This window comes from Vanacampus margaritifer, chromosome 3 (assembly GCF_051991255.1).
Source record: "Vanacampus margaritifer isolate UIUO_Vmar chromosome 3, RoL_Vmar_1.0, whole genome shotgun sequence".
NCBI lineage: Eukaryota > Metazoa > Chordata > Actinopteri > Syngnathiformes > Syngnathidae > Vanacampus > Vanacampus margaritifer.
Window position 1 is genome coordinate 5,695,427 of NC_135434.1, and position 22,909 is coordinate 5,718,335.

Genomic DNA, 22,909 nt, shown 5'->3' on the forward strand with positions numbered 1-22,909 from the left:
CCATATCTATAACAGTAAATGTTATGGTAAAACATTCCAATAATCATTACATTCTGTAAACAAAATTAGATTTTCATTGTTGCATTAATGAATGTGCTTAGGTCATTAAATTCAGCCAAAGGCTGGATTCTAATTGAATGTCACAACAAACAGATTTTTTCCACAGGACGGGCCTACAGAACTTCACTAACATTTACTAACTCCAAACTACAGTAATAAAAACTACCAGATGCTCTTTCAAAAAGGGATGTGAATAAATGTTTATTAGTGACTAAATGAAAATGTTCTGCACCCAGATGAGGTGATGGAAAGGTCAATATGGTCCAGTCCACGGGGGGCACCTGGTTCCACATCTTGCCGACCAGACCTGCCGGGTCCGCCTTCTACTCAACCCCCACCAACAGGAGCCGAGCCACCTGACGAACCAACTGAGAAACCATTCAACTGCTTCCAGTTTCCACCAGACGAGCTGAGGATTACCCAATGGAGATAGGAGGAATGTGTCCCTTTTCCGGGCGTTCCACAAAGAATGAGTCACACCTGGGGAGAACAAATCCCGGTGATCAATCCCTGCATCCCTGGCAGTTGATGTGGGTTCTAAAAGAGCTGAAGGATCCATCCATCCATCCATCCATTTCCTTGACCGCTTATCCTCACAAGTATTGTGAGGGTACTGGAGCCTATCCCAACTGGCTTCGGGCAGTAGGCGGGGTACACCCTGAACGGGTTGCCAGCCAATCGCAGAGCTGAAGGACTCTGTTTAAAAAAAACAAAAAAAACCCGCAAGAACGAAAACGGAACTGACAAACGACAACAAGTCTTCAATCGCGTCTCCAATTGCACGTACATAATGACACTCTTTCTCATACTGACTGTCATGCCAATTTGCTATTTCTGGGATCCCCCACCACAATTTTTGAACATAATCACAACACATCGTCTTCATATATGATATGCTTATTTTACTGAAAAAAAATCTTTTGATGAATCACATTGTTTTGACATATGACTGACCTCCTCTCCTGCTAAAAAAGAATGTTTTTATTTTTCTCTTATTCTACTGTTGCACCTGCCATTGCGATGATGAAGATCCCGCTGGAATCTTTGTGTAAAATGTTTAAATGTCTAGTTATTGGGCTATTAAGAGCCCAAAGGGGGGACTGTTAGATATTATTAACATTTTAATTCTTTATTTCATATATTAACCATGTTGAAATGTTTTATAGATGTGTAAAGTAGGTGAAATAGTGTTGAACTCAGTATAATTTGACCTTAACCTAAACCATACACTTTGATTAGTCTAAAATTCCTTCTCAGTGTGCGAAAACACATTCTGTTCTCAGAACAGAATCTGCCTCGAACACACACACACCCACACACACTGACTCTGTTGGCATCATCGCTCACGGCCACTCTAAATCTAGTTCAACTTGTTTGTGAGATATTGTTTTGAGAAAAAGTACCCGCAGAGTATATTTTGTCTGGAGATCGGCACAGCTGCAAATCTGTTGTATAACGTGTTTTAAAAGGCGTTTCGCTTTTCAAGCTCGATACTATAAGAAGCCCTCTTCCGTAAGGGAGGGGGCACAATGGGCACTCTGAAAATTCCACCTCCTACGTGATGTTCAGGGTCGTCCCGATGTCCGGAGATCTCTGTTTTAATAAATCATCTTTGCAATGGTGTTTTTTCTTACAAGAAATCTGTCTTCATATTTTTGGAACACGCAAAAGAGGACAGATATGTGTTACCTCTTCACTACTTAGCGAGCAAGCTAGCTTGTCGGGTTTGATTTGTTTTGTTCATTTTTCCTTTCTGTTTGTTTGCACGTTTGGTTTTTAAGTCCCCGTATCGTGAAAATAAATGTCAATGCTTAATTTGATTGACGTGTGCCACATGCCACGTTCTGTTTTTACTTAACCAAAATAACGTCCTTTTATTACTGTACAAGAGCATTTACAAAAATAAAAGCAAAGGACGGGCTAATGTTCAATTAACTGTGTATTTATTTAGTGTTTTCATACACCACACATAATAACAATGTTAAATACCATACATAATGTATTTATGAAACTAAAATGATTCAAAGAAAAACAATGCACATGTTTGAAGGTAAAAATAAAACCAAGTTACATGTTCATTCAAAGAAAGTAACTCATGGCGATAAATTATACACACATATACTTAGCTTGTTTGTACTTAAGGCAACTCTAACTGTAAATAATCAGTTCATTTAAGGGAGCTAGGTCAGTAAATGAAGCTTCAAGACCCACACTTTCCCGCCGACTATTCACATTGACATGGCATTTATGTACAGTACATGCATGTGTATGTGCAAAGACAGAAGTCAAATTCTTTTTGTGTCTGATGATGGACACTAAAAAAAAATGTACAAACTTTTAAAGGTGGCAATGGCATGAAATACTTTGTCCTTCGGCCTTATGACTTGTAACCATATGCAGCAATCTTCCTTTTTTTTTTTTTTTACATACTTTTGGAAATACGGTACTTCTGGGGAAACTGCCGCCGTGCAAGAAAAAGGCCCAAAAAGGTGAAAATAAATTGTGCAAATTTAAATACAACACACAGTCCCACCATGCAAGGAAGCGGAGAAATGAAATGTATGAAATGTTCCTTTTTGAATTCTCGTCATCAGTTGACTTTTTCCGGTGTTCCTTTATTCACTCCTAATTTATTCACTCGTCATGAGACGTTCAAAGCCAATTGGACGGAGAAGATGGATGGGGGGGGGGGGGGTGCAGGCCGGACTGTGCTACATCGCAACCTTGTACAGTACAATGTTACAGTACTTGTGTTATTTGAATTTTCAACACACAACAAGAAAACAGTACAACAGTAGTTCAAATTGCAAACCATATTTTAGGTAAGCGGAGCAGCTGGGTCAGCGATATCGTCATCATTTAATATCATATTGAGGTCAAGTGCATGTCCTACCATAGGAGGACAACATCAGCATTCATATTATATATATATATATATATATTATACACTAGTCAGAAAAAACGAGAGATATTTGGGGTGGAATTTCAGGATGAAACAAAAAGGCACCAAAACATCTGAAAGTATTTTCACCTTCTTTAAAATGACTGACAACATTTTTTTTTCTGCAACTTACTGTTCTTCTGCGTATGAAGCACGATCCAACCACCAAGTTTTATCAAAACAATATTTAACTATATTAATCATTCATATGTATCGTGATTCTTTAAAAAAAAAAAAGTTTGTATAGTTTAAATGAGGGAGCTTACCAGTTATTTTGGGGAGATGACAATATTTGAACTTTTGTTTTTTTAATTTCATCAACTTTTCACTGTTTACGAATTTTACCACAAATTTGTCAAATAGTTTTTTTTCAAGGACTGCAGTATATTAATATCAACCCTATTAACTTGAATAAAAAAAAAAACTGCTTTATTTTTGAAAACCTCAAGAAAATAAAGCATGTAACTGAATTTAAGGAGCACAGATTGCGCCTTGTTTTTTCCCTCCCTCCTTCCTCATGACCCCCCCCCCCCCAAGAAACCCGTGGCGCTAACTAGCAAACCGCCACATTCACTACTTGGCCAATAAATCCGAGTCTGATATCACAATTTGAACAGCATGATAAAGACGACTGTTCAATCACTTTTTTGTTTTTTTTACTCATCCTAATTGAACCAAAAAACTTCATTGGTGCATTCACGGCGCAAACACCTGCTGGGAATTTTGATGTTCAGCTTCAGCAAGAAAAAAAAATATTGAAATATTGAACAGTTAAACTGACTGGTGAAGGTTCTAATGCATTTGAGCTTCAACCTGAAATGTCATCCAAAAGCCCAACATTGCTAACTTTTTGTTGCTAGTGTATATTTACTATTTTCACCTTTTTCCTTCTCACAGTTTTAAGCAAAACTTTCTATGAATTAATGGACATGTCATTCCTATTCTAGCACATTTCAGTCGGTAATATATTTTCCACCTGCTGTCATTCTTGACAGCAAAGAAAACTCAGCAGATGAACTCGTGGGTTTATGCTGTGCTAAGAGAGGGAGGGGGGGGGGGGGGGGTTACTGGATGTGACAGGTGGTGGAGGGGGTCGTCGCCTGGCAGCAAATGCAGGTGGGGTTGACCGATTTGGGCGGGATCAGATCCAGGTCCTCGTCATCCGGTATTTCGTCCAAGCGGTAACCGTCCTTCAGCAGCTGGATGTTGAGGTCTTGGTTGATTTGCTACAAGAGACGCAAATAGTTTTAAGGTTTCCAAATAAGCTTCGGGTTTGGACTGTAGAATGATTTGTGATTTGACACATTTTGCATACAATCATTTATCATCAAGTCATCATTTATTTATGTTTTTCCCAGGGCCGATATCGATTATTAGTAGTAGGGGTGTGCCCAAAAAAATCGATTCTCATAAGAATCGCAATTCTCTTTTAGTACCATTCAGAATTGATTAGAAATGTCCCAAAATCGATTTTATTTAAATTATTTTATGCTTTGTTTGTGCGTGCCTTTATTGGGAGCGCCGTTCATGTTGTACCCAGTTTGGCCACTGAGGGGCAGTGTGGTTCCACGCGGTCTAATACACTGTCAAGTTGTAGCCATATTAGAGAGTAGAAGGAAAAAGTCACCATCAACTTATTCCAATAAAAGTTGTTTTTTTTTCCAGCGTGGAGCCGTTCTTTTTAGCGATAAAAGTGCTGCGAGTAGCGCGCTAATTAGCATTAGCGAGTCAGACTGGAGTAGATCATTACGATTCCTTGCACATCTCAAGATTGATGCAAAAATCATTGTCAATAAAATCTTTTTGAATCGAAAATAGATTCTGAATCCAATCGCAGACTCAAAAATCGGAATTGAATCGCGAGACATTCAAAGATTCACACCCCTAATTAGTAGTCAAGGAGGCTGATAACTGATATTTCATGCCGATAATAATATTAGAGTCAAAATTTAAAAAAAACAACAACTTTTCTTTTAATTTTAAAAGTAAAGAATAGACAGCTTTGTTTAAAAAATAACAAAAAAAAGAAAACTTGCAGGGTGCTTCCAAGGTCATCAACATGTGATAAGATAATTAAAAACTAAACAAGCAAATAATTCTCGAAAGTTTTTGACCGTAAATAAAGTTTTCCAAAATTTCAACAGAATTTCTTAATTGTATTTATTTATTTATTTCATTTTTAAAAATAAAAAGTGTATGGAGTTCCCACTGTCATCTTTTATTGAGTGGAAGTTTAAATAAAGTGGAAATTTAAATAAATCCAAATAAATAAATTTAGTAGGGGGGCAAACACCGATATCTCATTAAGACAGAGTCGACCGCAAAACCTGAACTCACCTCAGCCGAGGAATATCCCGACGACGAGTATCTTGACATGTCGAAGTCGTCGTCACTGCATAAAAGCACCGCTGTTAAGCGCGCCGATCGTTCGGCGACACTCGTCAACGTGAGGCGTGTTTGTTGGGCGGAGCTCACCTGTCTGTGTCCAACGCAACCAAAGGCTTCTCATCCGGACTCTGGTCTAACGAGGAATAGCCTTTATTGGGCACGACCAACCTGTTAGCGAGAAGCAGAGACAATATTGAGTGACGGGGATTCATGCGGGTTTGAAGATGACGAAGCCAACCGGGAGGCGGAATATGGGACGCATCAACAACGAGAGAAGACAGCCAGCCAGACGGCAAACAAAGCGGGCGGCGTCTCGGAAAGCCTCGATCGATAAAACTCTTCCTGCTGAGAGCCCGCGTGACAGGCAGCGCACATAATGGATGCCAGATAGCATCTGCGCTCGCAATCAAGGAAACGAGAGAGCAGCGCAAAACCAGCAGCTCGGATTCGCCGTATTCCGGCGTTACGCAGCTGCCGCGTGTCAAAACGAGACAATTGTCATCATGTTTCATCAGGGAAGCGGCTTGGGGGGGTTCATGAAATCATGTTACATGGCAGAATTCTTTCACCCTGTAAGTAGATGAAAACAAAACCGTTTTTGTGGTTCACCAAATAATACATTGACGGCAATGCAAATAGCCTTAGTTGACTTTTACTTTGAAGTTGGCCCACGTTGCGGCGCGGTGGCTAGCTCGACTTCCCTTTTAGACATTTAGGCTTTCTTTATCGTATCAACACGACAACACTTTCCCCAACTCATATTCAATTGCTAATTGAGGGCGCTAAGAAACCGCTAATTAATGATGCCGTCATTGTGTGATGCAGCAGAAGTCTCCGACGTAAGTTGCTAGCAGTTAGCTGTTAGCATTAGCTACAAGTGCCTGGCTGGTGGCTGTAAATGAGTTTGGACCAAGACTACTTTGTAATGTTTAAAGGAAGAGAATGGGCCTTAAATTACAAGTTGAGGTGTTTTTATTATTATTTAAAAGAAAAGATTAATAGAACTTCTTCATTTATTTTATAAAACACTTTTACCCATTAAGTCTTTCACTGCCATTGACGACTATAAACGTCAAAAATTCATTTGAACTATTTCTATTAGTTTAAGATTTTTTCTCACTTTTGTTAACAAGAGTATGAAAACCTAGACATTTTTTAATTGTACATTTAGAACAGATATAAAATTTGTGATTAATCAAGAGTTAACTAGTGAAGTCATGCGATTAATTATGATTTTTTTTTTTTAATAACCGCCTGACTGACGCCCCCAATTTTTTAAATATTTTCTTAAAAAAAAAAAAGAAGATTATTAAAAAATCTAATAATTAAAATTACTTCCAAAAAAAAGAAGAAGAAAAGATTATTAAAAATTAGGGGCGTCAGGCGATTAAATTTTTCTGTAATTAATGGCACGACTTCACTAGTTTATTCACGATTAATCATAATTTTTTTATCTATTCTAAATGTACAATTTTTTCCAAGTTTTCATACTCAATAAAAAAAACTAAGCAAAAGTAAAAAAAAATGTTAAACTAATAGAAATAGTTCTAATGAATTTTTGACATCTATAGCCGTCAGTGGCAGTGAATAAGTTAAAAAAAAACATTCAACTCAAAATGTCAAACATGGCCGTTTAGACTTTAGGAACGCAACTTTAAGCCATTAACACTTTGTTATTTTACACATAAAACATGTATAAAATAATAACGTTTTTTCCTCATAGTGCACTTAAAGTTGTGTTCCTAAATCCTAAAGGGCTATATTAGACGTTTGTATTTATATATATTTTCTTAATGGAAAAAGTACTTTACAAAATAAATGAAGACAAAAGTGTTATTTGTCTTTGCATCACAAAAGTCACGGTTCGAATTGGTTCACGGATCAGCAAAAAAAAAAAAAAAAAAAAAAAAAGAGACAAATAACAGGCAGTTCTCAACTTCCTCCCACAAATTGTGTTCTGTTCACCGCGTTCTGGCCATGACGTTGTTCTTCTTGGGCTGGTTGTTGACTGGACTTGCCACACCGTTGCCATTCTTCAACGATCCCTTCCTGGCCAGCTCTCGCTGTTTCTCTGCACAACACACACACACACACACACACACACAACATGGACTTCAATAGAGCGCTTCCCAGTAATGAAGGTCAGCGTGCTTGGCTTACTTGTCACACTCTCTCCAGCTTCCAACATCAAGCGTCCGTCTTCTAACAGACTGCAAATGTTTCTCCGATGTCCTTGCGTAACTACTCGCAAGCTGAATACGATTAGCGGAATTAAAAGGAGCGCTCATCGGGAAGTGTGATGATGAGAAAGGGGAATTGGGTTTCGTTCCTCTCGCTACTTAGTTGCAACTTTGCGATTCATTAAAAAGCAAACTGAAAGCGGAGGCGGATGTCTTTTTTTCCGACTGAATGCTGTGATCATATAAAGTTGTCCCGCCTGACCATGCGTCAAAATCGGGGCCCATCATACAATCGGACTTTTTAATTGGCCACAAGATTTTGTGCTCGTCTGTAGCTTGTTACGAAAATGTGAATTGTGGAAACATTTGGCTGACAGTCAAGGAAAGTCAAAAGGTACACAATAAAATGGTCAATTATTTTGTTAACTTGTGCCTTTCTGGCTGCATTTGAACTCATTCACTGCCATTGACGGCTACAGACGGCAAAAATTCATTTGAACTATTTCTAACATTTTTTCCCATTTTTGTTAACAAGAGTATGAAACCCTAGAAAATATTTTTTTTATTGTACATTTAGAACAGATATAAAATTTGTGATTAATTGTGAGTTAACTAGTGAAGTCAAGCTATTAATTATAATTTAAAAAATGGAATCGCCAACGCCCCTAATTTTTAATAATCTTTTCTTCTTTGCTTTTTAAAAAGAAAAAGAAAAGATTATTAAAAATTAGGGTCATCATTTTTTTCTTAATTAATTTGGGATTAACCGTGAGTCAACTATTGAAGTCATGCGATTAAAAATTCGAATTGTTTGACACCCCTTATTTTTAATTATTATTTTTTTATTAGGGGCGTCAGGCTATAATTTTTTAAAAAATTGTTATTAATCACATGACATCACTAGTTAACTCAAGATTAATCACAAATTTAATATTTTTTTTCTAGGTTTTCATACTCTTGTTAACAAAAGTGGAAAAAAATGCTAAACTAATAGAAATAGACCAAATGATTTTTTTTTTGCTTTTTGTTAGCTACTTCTGCTAATCCTAGCCGGACTCTGAATTGCTTCCGATGAACTGGCGAGTGAAATGTTGGTGACGTTTTCAATTGTTTTATTTCAAAGGTCACTGAATAATCAAGCTTGCGCCATAAAGTGCATTGGATGATAGTTGTGACATTCTGATTAGACAGAATACAATTAACTCATTCACTGCCGTTGACGGCTATAGACGTCAAAAATTCATTTTAGCTATTTCTATTAGTTTTACTTTTTTTTCCACTTTTGCTAACAAGAGTATGAAAACCTAGAATTTTTTTTATCGTAAATTTAAAACAGATGTAAAATTTGTGATTAATCGTGAGTTAACTAGTGATGTCATGTGATTAATTACAATTTTTAAAAAATGATCGCCCGACGCCCCTGATAAAAAAATAATAATTAAAAATAAAGGACTGAAGACGATTAATTTTTTTAATCGTAATTAATCGCATGACTTCAATAGTTGACTCACAATACACCGCCTGTCACAAATTTTATGTTATAAAATTTTGTCTGGGTTTTCATAAAAATTTTAATGAAACGAAAAAATGTTAAACTAATAGAAATAGTCCACATGAATTGTTTACGTTTATAGTCATCAATGGCAGCTAATGAGTTAAGTGCGACTACGGCCATCGTTCTTACTTCCCACTGGCGATGCTCCACTAGCCAGATGCATTTAGCTCAAGCTTTCACTTACTCTTGTAATTGACACCATTTTAGAAGAAAATAAATAAATACAAAGATTGACAGCTCAGTGCTGGACTTCATCCCAGCTGCTAAACAGGACACATTGCGACGACGTAATCGATTCTCACCTATTTTCATCTGCAGGGGGGAGGGCTTGTAGTTGATTGTGACGGGTTCGCCGTCTCTGGTGTTGTCCGAGTCGACCTCCGAAGCCGTGGAGGACGCCGGGTCCTGGCAACAAAAGCACAAATATACAATAATGTGTCAATAATAAGCCCGTCTAGATGAAATGTCACCTTTTTGGGTTCAGTTCGGGCTACAGAATAATTCAAATTCTATTTGACAACAAACCTGCATCATTTCAGTTGGCCGCTAGGATTCATTCATTTAAAATTGAAGTGATAAAGCCAAAAAAAAGGGGTTTCAAAGTGAAGTTATGGTTTAAAAAGTAAGGCAGGACTATATTGATAACACGGTAACACATTTTTTGGTAGCTTTAACTCATCAGTACGGGTCATTTTTACGTTTTGTCGGTCACAATTTGACCTAATGCACTCAAGTGAACACATCCACAAGTGCAACAATTAGCAACAATGGCGACTATGACGTTTAATGTTTCACACTGAATTATTTTAAAGATCCATTTTAAAAGCAAGACCGAACACAAGCTAGGGACTTGTCTTACAAAAAGTACACACATTTTTATTTGTGTTCACATTTAATTGATATGAACCCAACCAAGCAGGTTATGGAGAAAGGGAGGATTAAACATAAACATGACACGTCTACGCATGACGTCAGAAATACGACAAGGCCACCGTGTGAACTGCAATAACCTCCACATGCAGCCCCACTTAAAAAGCTCTCCCTTCCTCACATACATTTAAACAGCCCAGTGCCCAACATATCATTTTTTTTAAAAAAATCTCCAAATCATCAACGCTATCACAGCATGAAGCGACTTGCTGCGTGGATGCTGGCGATGTCTGCGTGATGATGATGATGATGATGATGATGGTGGCTCACTACACCGCACAACCCACAACAAAACTGACCATAAAACATATCATTGCTTTCACATTGTGTTGACAAAAACGTTTGCTTTGGCAGATCGGCTCGTTAACGCGACATTCCTGGGACCCTGAACGCATCTCGTGCGTGCACAACAAGGCCACGCGCGTCAGCGATCGGATGCTAAATGTAGATTTATCGGGGTGGGGGGTATTATTCTAACAAAACACACATCAAACGGACACTGAAATCACAGTCTCGTACCAGCGGCTGCATCTCTGCCTGCATCTCCGCCTCCTGCACCGCATTGGGCACTTGGAATCTGTCGATCTCCTCCATCATGTCGCCTCGTTGTCAGCCGACAAGATGACGCAACCCGCGAGCAGATCGCGTTCGCGAGCTTGATTATGGCGGCAAATCCAATCAGGCGTGAAATAAGAACAACTCCTGCGCTCCCACGGAGGCGAGCTTCATCCCAGCTGGTACTAAACGTCGACGGCGCTGGTGGGGTGACCGCTGGGCCGCCACCCACTTCCGGATAGGGTGGGTCAAGATGAGGCCCGGGGACCCTCCGTATACAGTACATGAACGTAACGTTCACCATCATGAAAATATGTAATTAAATTCATTATAATAATATTTATGAGGGATTACGTTTTTTTGTCATTATTGTTTTTTTTTAAATTGTGATATTGTATATTGTGAAACAATAAACAAAAGCCAAATAAATTGATAAACAAACAAATAAATAAATTATACCGCCCATTGATTAGATGCGAGTCTGATGAAAGATAATCCAAAACACTACTGACCACTTTGGCCTGCTCTCAATCAACGGCAGTCTTCTTCAACCGGTAATCATCAGTCAAGAATGATTTGACAGCTTCTTAGGCCAACTTTGTCCATTTGCTCAGCGTTTACGAACGAGGAAAGACGACAACGAGCACTTCCGGTTTGATATGTCAAAATAAAAGCATCATTTTTCAAAAGGAAATAAAGATGGCAGCAATTACATAAATAATGTAAATTTCTCCTGCATTTGAGAAGGTGATGTTTAATGTTCTTGATTTAATATGGATGTCTTAATGGTTATGGTACCGGTAATTGATGTGTCAGCAAAGTGGTGGAACTATAATATTGTTGATTGTCATGATACAAAGACAAATAATACACCAAATACAGAAAGTGTAAGAAAATGTTGATATGCACATTGAAAGTGATATTTAAACATTTACAAATGTTTATTTTTATTTAAATCTGACAAAACAAAAACGTATTTGATTAAAGATAAAGAACAGTTTCGCCAAATGCCAAAAGATGCAAAAAGATCAACAACGAACGGCACCATCAAAACGTTACCACCGAAGTAACGTTATGCTCTTTCTCACAAGTCGTCATACTGAGAGTGCTTATGCAAGGAAGCCTCGCCAAAATCTCATGGCATAAGTCACGATGTGCCTTTCTGACAGATCACTTCCCCAAAGCACTTCGCTTTAAAAATTCTAATCAGAGCTGCTGGCTCGGGCTCAACTCGATGCCACATTGATAATCGCGCTGTGATTGATTGGTGATCAGTCACGTTGTAGCCACCATAAGTCAACTGGGAGAGATTCCAGACCCACTGAGATAGAAAACTAATGGATGGATGGTAAGCAAGACTTGTTTGTTTGCACATTATTGGCCGGCAGAGGGCAGCAGCATCGTGTTCTATGACAGAGCTGGGGTTCTATGAGGTTCAATGGGAAAATTCACAAGGATCCGCCATTCTTGCGTTCTATACGTTGTAGTTCACACATGAGCCACCAGACGGCAGTCTCGTTCTATAATTCTGTCACTGATAATAGCTTTGGGTCATCTTGGTCTTTTAAACATTTTATTCCAGCAGCGGGGGCTAAAGTACTCACATTATGTGCTTAAGAAGAAGTCCCGGTAAATAAATAAAATAAAAAGACTGGTAGAAATTAATTACTGAAAACAAAGAAGGTACAGACAGAATTAACTTAAATAAAAAAAACAAAAAAAAAACGTTTAAGCCTATTTTGGCACAACTGAAAACAAAAAACAAATTCTGCACAGAAATTAGTTTCCTCTACCCCTACTTGAGCTTGAGGAATAAAATAATTGTTTGACAGTGGACACGCTAGCTAAACATGTTCTAAAAGCTTTGCTAATGTTGTAAACTGACAAGCAAACAAACAAAAAAAGCTAAATAAGCTAACAAAAAAAGCTGAGGAAGTATACCAGATTTTTTTTTACCAGTTTAGAGATGCTGGATTTCTTCATTGTCTGCAATAAAAATAAAAAAAAAACAGATTTAAACTTGCTCCCATTTTCTTAAAATCAAAATGGTGTTAAGTTTCTCACCTGCTTCACACTCCACATTACCCCAGCTTTGAAATGACACCATTTCCCAAAAATAAAATTGGCGAAAAAAAAGAAAAGAAAAGGAGTACATTAACTTGAAATTGTCTAACATGGGCGATTTTTTTTTTTTTAGAATTGGCAACTTTTAATTTAAACCTACTTTGAAATGCTTGAAGAGTCAGAAAAGTCGCTAATTCGTCAATACAGAGTAGCTCGTCACGTGCGCTAGCTCCGCCCCCTGTTGGGCATTTTAATGTAGGCCATATTTATATACTCTGCTTTTGCAAGAGACGGAGGTGGACAGTAGGTGTTCTGTAATTCTTTATCCTTTGTATATTTTTGACAAAGCATGCCACCGACGTGTTAAGAAGACAACCGGGAACTGTTTAAATTGTGAAATAAAGCACATAATAGTCTCCTTTATAGATATATCGAGCCATATGTACTGTAGAACCACAACATTTATTTTAATAACTTCTCAGTGTGAGCAGTTGTTCAAAATCACTTTAATGGCTGCGTTTATGGAATCGGTGCTGGCAACTCCGTCGAGGCCCAGGTTTTAAGATCTGATTCAAAGCGATTACAGTTTTGCTATTAATTATTCATGGGCGGCAAAAGTAACATGTTTGCATGTTTTCTATCAACATTGAACAAATAAAATTGCCTTTCCAACAAAAAGCCTGAGGATGCGAGTGTGCACATGCATGACCAAAAAGACAGATGAACTCATTCACTGCCATTGACGGCTATAGACGTCAAAAATTCATTTAAACTATTTCTATTAGTTTAACATTTTTTTTGCCACTTTTGCTATTATTATTGTAATTATTGTAAATTTAGAACAGATATAAAATTCGTGATTAATCGTTAGATAACTAGTGAAGTCATGTGATAATTACAATTAAAAATTGTAATCGCCTGACGGGCCTAATTAAAAAAAAAATAATATGGGGCGTTTAATCGTAATTAATCGCATGATAATTTCAGATCTGCTATAAATGTACAGTAAAAAAAATTCTAGGTTTTCATAAAAAATGAAATGAAATGAATAAAAATGTTAAACTAATAGAAATAGTTCCCATGAATTTTTGACGTCTATAGTCGTCAATGGCAGTGAATGAGTTAACTTTTGATTTCTTTTGTGATGGTTTCACGAGCTGATGTGGGTCACGCAACGCCTCCAGCGGTCCAGATGGAGCCGCAGATTACCGACCCTACGTCCGATGTTTATTAGTAATCTCTACATGCAATTTCTACTGATCATGACGTAATATTGTGGTGAGTTCACCGACTGCCTTTCATCTCAGCTCACATCGGACAGCCTTGCAAAAATGGCCTCGTACAGGAAGGAAGTGGTGACTAATGGCAAACGCCTCATCTCGAGTTGCCATAAACATCGCCCAAGCTGCATAGCTCGCTCCCAAGGTGGAAGGATTACAGCGCACTGGAGCATCGGAAGAGACCGAAGCTCATTTATAATTTCCTTCCGTTGGTGCGGCACCGGACTGAATCATAAACGCTTTCTTTTTCTCACTGTAAGGAATCAATCAGCGTTTATCAAGATCAGCGCAGCGGTTCAGAGTCACAACGTGCCGACCTTCACAGTCACGCGGGCCGCTTTGAAGCGCATCAGCGAGTCAGTCCGACTGCGCCGGCCCGTTTGCAAACGGCTGGCGCTGGTCCAGTTTCAAGGCAGTGGGGGAGGCCGAACGGAGGGCAAGGAGTCAGCAGGGACAGAAAAAAAGAAATCAGCTGCAGATCTGGTTTGAATGTGATAAGCAAAACATTTTGGTTTGTAAACAACAGTCACATAGACAAACACATGACTGACATTTTAGTCCCATTTACAGTTGAACATGGCAGCAGTCGTAAAAAAGTCAGGCATTTTAGCAAAGATAATGTGATTCTAAAGAGTTTAGCTGACTATTAGCAGGATGCGTGTCACACTTGGGTTCAACATGTTGCGTGCCGTTTCCGAACAGGAAGTACATAATTTGAATTCCAGATGTTGGAGCCATGATAATAAATCGTCGCCGCTGTGTGAAAAACACTACGTCCATTTTTGTCATTTTGTCTGCATTCAGTTGATAATAATAATAATAATAAAAAAATAATAAAAAATAACTATAGTGTCAAAATAAAATATATATAAAAAATATAATAAATAGCTAATAAAAATGCTCAAAAATAATTTGAAAATGTTCAGCATATAACACAAACAGTGTGGATGAGACAAAACGTTTGATATTTGGAATATGCACTTGACCAAATTCATACCATGGGAATGTTTTAAGTCATATTTAACTCATTCACTGCCATTGACGGCTATAGACGTCAAAAATTCATTTAAACTATTTCTATTAGTTTAACTTTTTTTCCCCCCACTTTTGCTAACAAGAGTATGAAAACCTAGAAAAAAAATTATTGTAAATTTAGAACAGATATAAAATTTGTGATTAATCGTTAGTTAACTAGTGAAGTCTTGTGATAATTATAATTTAAAAAAAAATTAATCGCCAGACGGGCCTAATTAAAAAAAAAGATAAAAAAAAAATAAGGGGCGTTTAATCGTAATTAATCGTATGATAATTTTATATCTGTTATAAATGTACAATTAAAAAAATTCTAGGTTTTCATAAAAAAAATAATTAAATGGGAAAAAAAAGGGAAAAATTAAAAAAAATCTTTGTATTGGCATTAAAAGCCTCCTCAGCTGAAACAGATCATTACAATTATAAATATGTTGAAATTGTTTGATGTTCCTTGTTTTTGTCTTTAAAATGGCTGCCCAAACATTTTGGACTTTTTGTTTGAAGCACACTAGATAATTCTCATTCTCACTGTTAAGTGATGAGAATGAGTTTCTCTGAATTGCTTTGAATTCAGATCCACTTCCTGTCAATCAAATTCAACATCCTGTGGGGTGGAATCAATTCAAATTCAAATCCATCCTTTAAATTGAAATTGAATTCTGAAATTTGCCTTGTTAGATATAAATGACAGCAAGAACTTTTGAAATGCTTTTGATGATGATTAGTTTCATGTTAAGAAAACGCAAAAACAACATGGCTTGCTTTGAAATGCTTTATTTCTCCCTCATGAAAAAAAAAAGCTTCAACTAAATCTTTTAACATGTCCACCATGTTTATGGAATGTTTTGCGGCCATTTAATGGCGTCTTTTACAGTGAAAATATTAGTCATAAGCTGCTAAACTTTACATACAATTTCCAACTGATTTCTCATGAAAACATTCTAGTTTAATGAGCGTTGGTTATAAATGAATATGACAGCTTTTCTTCATTAATCCACAATAAAACAACTTATTGCTTTGCTCAGTCTATTATTACCAGTACATTGAAAAAAGGGCAGCGATTAAAGAAAGGCACATTAACTCATTCATTGCCATTGACGGGCTATAGACGTCGAAAATTCATTTGAACTATTTCTATTAGTTTAACATTTTTTCCACTTTTGTTAACAAGAGTATGAAAACCTAGGATTTTTTTTTGGGTAGATTTAGAACAGATATAACATTTGTGATTAATCGTGAGTTAACTAGTAAAGTCATGCGATTAATTACGATTAAAAAAATAATCGCCTGACGCTAATTTGTAATAATTTTTTCTTAAATGATTTCTTTTTTAAATATATATATTTTTTAAGAAAAGATTATTAAAAATTAGGGGCGTCAGGCGATTAATTTTTTTTTATCGTTATTAATCGCATGACTTCACTAGTTAACTCACGATTAATCACAAATGTTATATCTGTTGTAATACAACAACAAAAAATTCTAGGTTTTCATACTCACGTTAACAAAAGTGGGAAAAAATGTTAAACTAATATAAATAGTTTAAATTAATTTTTTACGTCTATAGCCGTCAATGGCAGCGAAAAAGTTAAAAGGAAGTCATATTTGTTACTACAATTCATCACTGAGGAGTTTGAGCAGCGGAAACATGAGCTGAACTCCTCTCTTTCTAAAAAAATAAATAAAACGTTTCTCACCCCTGTGCAATTTCTCTGTCACCATCATTAGCTGCGCATTTTCCCCTCGCATCCAACAACGCCACCATACTTGGCGTGCCCCCTCGTGTTTGTTGGACCCCTCTCAGAGTGAGTGAGGATCACAACAGACTGACAGATGGACAGTCCCAGAGACGCGCTGCACAGATAAGAGGATCGGGCCAGCTTGTTGTCGACTCTTTGCACACAAAGATCCTGCACAGAAGAGACGAACTCCACTCGTTTGTGAAAAAGACGAGCTCACTTTTGTCCCGATCAGGCCGCCAGAAGATACTCGTGCTGCGGTTTCTTCTGCTTGGTCTTGGCCGGTTCCGACGTGAAGACGGGCGGCGGTTTGGATGGCACCTGGCAGGCCTTGTAGAGGATGACGAAGAGGATGAGGATGAGGACGCCCGCCGCCGAGTTGCAGACGATGGCGGCGATGGCCCACGCCGACAGCCCCGCCCTCACGTCGTGCTCCATAGCCGGAGCGGCGAGAGAAGAGCTCAGTGGACGCTTCCACAAAATTCACTTCCTGTGCCGCATCATTGAGAGCCTGAAAGAAAAACACAATGCCTTTCATTTCCAGGCCCGTGCACACACACACACACACACACACACACACACACACAAACGTGTCTGGCCCCGGTTAGCCCGTCACGTGGATCTGCTGAGTCCACAAGAAAGATCCGCTCGGTAAAGACTACTTGGTGTCAGCCAAGTTGGTCACACGGCCAATGTGCTCTCATCCCAACCGACGCTCGACTTGAATCCATTTGTGAGTGCTAGAAACCACACAACGGCATCTTTTGTGTCAACGTCGGTGCATAAAAATGATTTGCGAAGAGCTGGAAACTTTCTCAGGGTACTTTTTCATGAGAGGGACTGGCAAATACATGGCTTACAAGTTTTTGTTGTTTGTTTTCTAAAGTTTTTTTTAAGTATTGACATGGAGCTGTAAAAAAGTAAAAAAAAAAAAAAATAAATAAATAAAAATATATATATATATAAATTATGTCTCTCTAGCTACAGTACATTGAGGAACCGTATTTAAAAAAAAAATTAAGCTATGCATTTTTAATGTATAAAATGTGGCTGTGGAATGGAATCAGTAAAATAATAATGAAGGCCATTTAGTTCATGTTTACATTCTGTAATATGATATATATATTTATAGGTGAGGATGCTAAAAAAAAACATTTAACACAGTTGAAATGTTTTAGTCGCAGAGCGTTGTGAGAATGTTATCAGGTTACATCATCAGGTCATGTGTCTGTTTCTTTAAGATAGAAACCAAACGGACAGACACACACACACACACGTGCCGAATGCATTTCTAATGAGGCCTTGTCCCGGATTGTACAGGTATTCCTTTCTCTAAAAGAGGGAGATCATGCAGAGAAATCCACCCCTCCATCTATTTTCATTAGCGTTTGCCCTCATTAGCTGATTTTGGGCGCAAAGCACAGGACAGCCTAGACTGGACTGGTCGCCAGTTGATTCAATTTAGGGTTCCTAAAACTAACATGCGTGTCCTTTGGAATGTGGGACAAGGACAAGCTAACTTCACATAGGAGGCCAAGATTCAAACTCGGGACCTCTTGACTACCTCGATGCGGCAAGCTTTTTCTGCCTTTGTTTTTTTCCTTTCATTTATGATATTGTCAAAGTAGAAATTACAGTATAGTTGACCCTGTTCCAGTCTCGCTGGGTACACTCTTAATAGGTCAAAATCAAGCCAGTTTGGGTGAAAAATTGGACCGGTCCCCTAATTTGGGTCATTTTGACCCAACGTTCTGGTTTGTTTTGCATGAAACAACACAAAGTTGGTCAAATTGACCCAAGATTGATTCGGCAAGAGCTGCTATTAGATCAGAGGTCAGGGGTCACTTCTACTGATTAATGCAAAGGCCTACCAGCTTGATATACACACGTTTGAAATAACACATTTGCTCAAATTACCTTTAATCACATTATTATCATGTTATTATTAATATTGTTATGTATTTATGTATTTTAATGTTGTATGTATGTCTTTGCTATTGCAATGTGAAGATTTTTTTTTTTCCAGATCCATACTGTGCTCCCCTTCAAAGGAGCAAAGATCCAGCCTTGTTCACCCCTCCTCCTTCCTCATTTTTCATTTTGTTCCATCCAAGAAAGATGTTGCGCCAGGCAGCAGCTTCCTGTCCTCAAACGCACATTTGGCCATTGTTATTTTTCGTGTTTCTCGGACCGGTTGTGACCGCGAAGACAAATTCCTTGTGTGTTTTTACGTACTTGAGCAATGAATCTGATTCAGATTGTTTTTTAAAACTAAAAAAAAGTAAAAACCCAAATCATTGTATTTTTTTCCTCCAACTTATTTCAACGAGTGCCTTTATAAATGGTTTCAAGTCCAAAAGTCAGCAGTCTACAAACATGTCGATTATTACACACGTGCATGAGGCGCCAGTCAATATGGACCGCAACCGTCCATCTGTTACTCAATAACTCTCCAACAATCTTTTTAGGTCCGAAAACTGACAACACACAGTGAGGAGATCTCATGTGCGTTCTTGTTCCACTTTTACACACCCACTTTTTGCGATTGGGCCCACATAGGCCGATAATCGAATGCAAATGAATGCAAACATTAGCAACGGCCGAGAATGCCCTCTTTGTACGAATGCGCATGGCGTGCAACGTGCGCCGCTCGCGCCGGCCATGCTAATCAGGCGAACTTTTGCATAATGCATCTCGGCTGCACAGCGAGACGACTTCATCTCATGTGACAAACTACCTGCATGCATGCAACTCACATGCAAATGTCTGACCTGCTTTCATTAAAGAGCACTTTGTAGATAACAGACAAAGTGATGACATCAGTTTGTTGTTGCGTAAACAAAAGCGTGAATTGAATTCCCACACGCCACCGGCGGACAATATGTAAAACTGTTTTTCTCTTTTGAACCGGATTTGGATTTGTTGTTTTAGCAAATCTATAATGACCATTGAAAGAAACATTTGTCAGTTTGTTAACTGAAAAAACAGTGGCTATGTATTGTGTTGGGTCGTTTTTTTGTTATTAGTACGTCGATATTGATCGAGGGCCTGTTTCATTGCGTACACTGTAAATGTTTGAAAATGACAAAAAAAAATCATTCATAACAATAAAACTAGAAAGGACTAAAGTCGCGCAGTAAAAGTAAAAGTGAAAATATTATTAAAAAGACATCAGTGGCTTTTCTACCTTCTCATGCTACACCGGAAATATTTTCCAAAACATCCAAATTCAACAATGCAGCATTTTTTTCTTCTTCAGGAAACTTACTTCATTATTGTCCAGAAATACTTTGCTGGCTCTTCTTTTCCTTTTTGTTTGGTGTCCTCCTGCAAAGCATGGACGCGTAGCCAGGAGAGGTCCGCGCCGCGAGTCCACTCCTACATGAGAGTGAGAAAGTCTTGGCGGGGTGAAAGTAGGTCACCAAAAGTGAACTCGGGCCCTGGTGGGTGCGCGCTCGATGAGCCGGCACGCCGGCGGTCAGCCCCGGAGGTGTCCCAGTCGCTTCGCAGTAAATGTTGACAGGCTGCCGGGCGGCGGGCTGAGATAGTGCTGTCACTACATAGTGGGGACGTGCATCAGTGAACGGTCCCTCCCCCACTACACACTCGCACCCTCCCACCCTCCCTCCTCCCTCTCTGCCGCTTATTCTGCTCCCCACTGAGCTGTTAATAGAAAAGACACTCTTGGAACATCCCATCAAGTGCTTTACTCCTCACACCTTCGTGAAAGTCCACAGGCGTGAACTACAAGACGCAAAAATGTCAATAATCTCCTATAATCTATTTTTTTTTTTTTTTAATCCTTTCTAAAGAGATGCCGGCCTCAAGTAGTTATCCATCCCTCACAGGTGTCAAACTCAAGGCCCGAGGGCCACATCCGGCCCGCCCCATCATTTTAAGTGGCCTGCAAATGTACCATGTGTAATATGAGTGTGAATTATGACTCAATAATCAAGCATCTAACAAATGAACAACGGCAGGCGCTTGAATAGAATATTAACTCGTTCACTGCCATTGACGGCTATAGACGTTGAAGACATTTAATATTTTCAATTTGTGGTTTTACTGTTTTTGAATTTACTTATAGGCATATAGATGTGATATAATCATGAGTATTTAAAAGAATACAGTGGGATGGTGATTTTGTGAACTCTTATTGATCTTCGTACCCCCAAAGCTATTGAAGATAGAATGTGCCTGATGTTATCAGAGTCTTTTGTCATTAGAGACTAAAAGTCTGGGGTCAGATCCTGATTGCATTTGTTCCCCCAGTCAAGAAGGGGAACTGTATGTAAATGTCTGTTTATTAATAACATTACACCTTTGTTTAACCTGGAATCAACATGTCTGTATGTAAACGTCTGCTTAGTAATAACATCACACATTTGTTCACTAGGAGTCGACATGTCTGTCCTTTAATCAACTTAGGAGGGGAAGAGGAACCTTTTATCTTTTGGTTATAAATGAGTGGATGTTCTGTAGACTGTTACACACTTGGGGGCCCGACATTGCATTCAGATGTGGGTGTCCTGACTGTGTCTTTAGAAGCTTCTAAATAAATCCTTGCAAGGAACCTTCTTCATCAGATCCTGAATACAATTATTTGGACACGCAAAGATTACACTTAATATAGTAATCAAAATATTCCTTCAATGTCAAAAATTCAGTTAAACTATTTCTATTAGTTTAAGATTTTTTTTCCACTTTAGCTAACAAGAGTATGAAAACCTAGGAAAAAAAATATTGTAAATTTAGAACAGATATAAAATTTGTGATTAATCGTGAGTTAACTATTGAAGTCATGTGATAATTACAATTAAAAATTTGAATCGCCTGACGGGCCTAATTAAAAAATAAAAAATATGACGTCCCCTTTAAGCCCCTCTCTTAGACATGTTCCCTCCCTATTTTTTTTCTAGTTGTTATGCAGCACAACAGCATGGTTCCCTGTCCTAATTCCTTTGTGTGTGTCAACTGGGGTACCACGACATAAATTCAAAGAGACAAAGGCATTCTTTCGAGGCCACCAACCTTTCAGATATAAAGTGAGAAAGTTCCGTATGAAAAAAAAAAAACTAATTTGGATTTGCTGTTTAAAGTATTTACAGTAATTAATTTGAAAACAATCAAATGCTAGTATTTCAATTCCACATATTACACAAAAATTTTAGAGGAGCAAGATAACTTTGCTTAGCTAGTATGGGAATTGGTACTTCACTATACATATTTATTTTCTATATACGCGCACTATCAAGAAAAAGTTTCTGTCCACACCCCCTCGTGTTTGATCGTTTCTGAATGGGTGTCATCCAGACCTCCTAACAGTGAGGCAGACTTGATAACCACTATTCCACCGTGCTGCCCACTCAATTGCAGTTTGTACCAAATTAGTTAATAATCAATAAAATATCACTGTACGTTTTGGCTTTTTTTTTTTTTTTGCATTTTAGCTTACTTTAAAAGATCCAAACTTTTAGACATCTTGCTCTACTTTCTCTCTCTCTCTCACACACACACACACACGCAGACACACACCCGTGCACACATTTTAATTAATTCTCATATCTTGCTCTTTCAACCTCTCGTGCCCTCGTCGTCAATTCCCCTGTCAAAATGTCCTGCAAATGTGACCAATTGAATGTGCCGGGCAGGAGACTATTTCATTTTGTCATCAATATTATTATTTCAGACCACGACTCTCACACACAGCGCTCTCTCATTACAGTCAGGCACATAAACCAGAGAAGTGTTCATCTCAGCTTTGCCATTGTCACCCTCTTCATTCTTTGTTATCACCAGAATATGAGGGCGGATTCCCCAGCTGAGCATTATGGTTTTCATAAAGACAGGCCATGGAGGGATATTAGTCTCATATTTTATACCGAGGGTCCGTTTCATAAAAAAGCTGACGCCATTCTCTGATGTTATTGTAGCAAGCCTGTTTTGGGGGAGCTATTTTCAGCATGTCACATCTGTTTGTTGGCTGTCTCTCATTTGTTCACTTCGGCTCGTCATACGCAGTGAGAAAGAAGCCCAATTTTACAACATGAGCGTGTGAGGACACCTGCTGGATAATTGCTGACATTGTTCTTCGATCTTTACTCCAGTCACTTGCTTACTGTATGGCAGTATTTCCCGAGGGCTATTGAGCAAAGGCACATATTTTACATGAAAAAAAAAATCTC

The 22,909-nt window shown here is 38.3% G+C and overlaps 1 protein-coding gene across 1 annotated transcript; it reads right to left on the reverse strand.

Annotated features, from left to right (window-relative positions):
• Positions 1–1,986: 1,986 nt before the first annotated feature.
• On the reverse strand, positions 1,987–10,860 carry fam219ab (family with sequence similarity 219 member Ab). The gene is made up of 6 exons (XM_077562386.1): positions 10,574–10,860; positions 9,427–9,529; positions 7,355–7,460; positions 5,477–5,557; positions 5,339–5,393; positions 1,987–4,227 (listed from the first exon to the last, which is right to left on the reverse strand). Exons 1-6 carry the CDS (start codon positions 10,649–10,651, stop codon positions 4,066–4,068), a joined length of 585 nt encoding a protein of 194 aa, XP_077418512.1. The 5' UTR covers positions 10,652–10,860; the 3' UTR covers positions 1,987–4,065.
• Between the last annotated feature and the right edge of the window lie 12,049 nt (positions 10,861–22,909).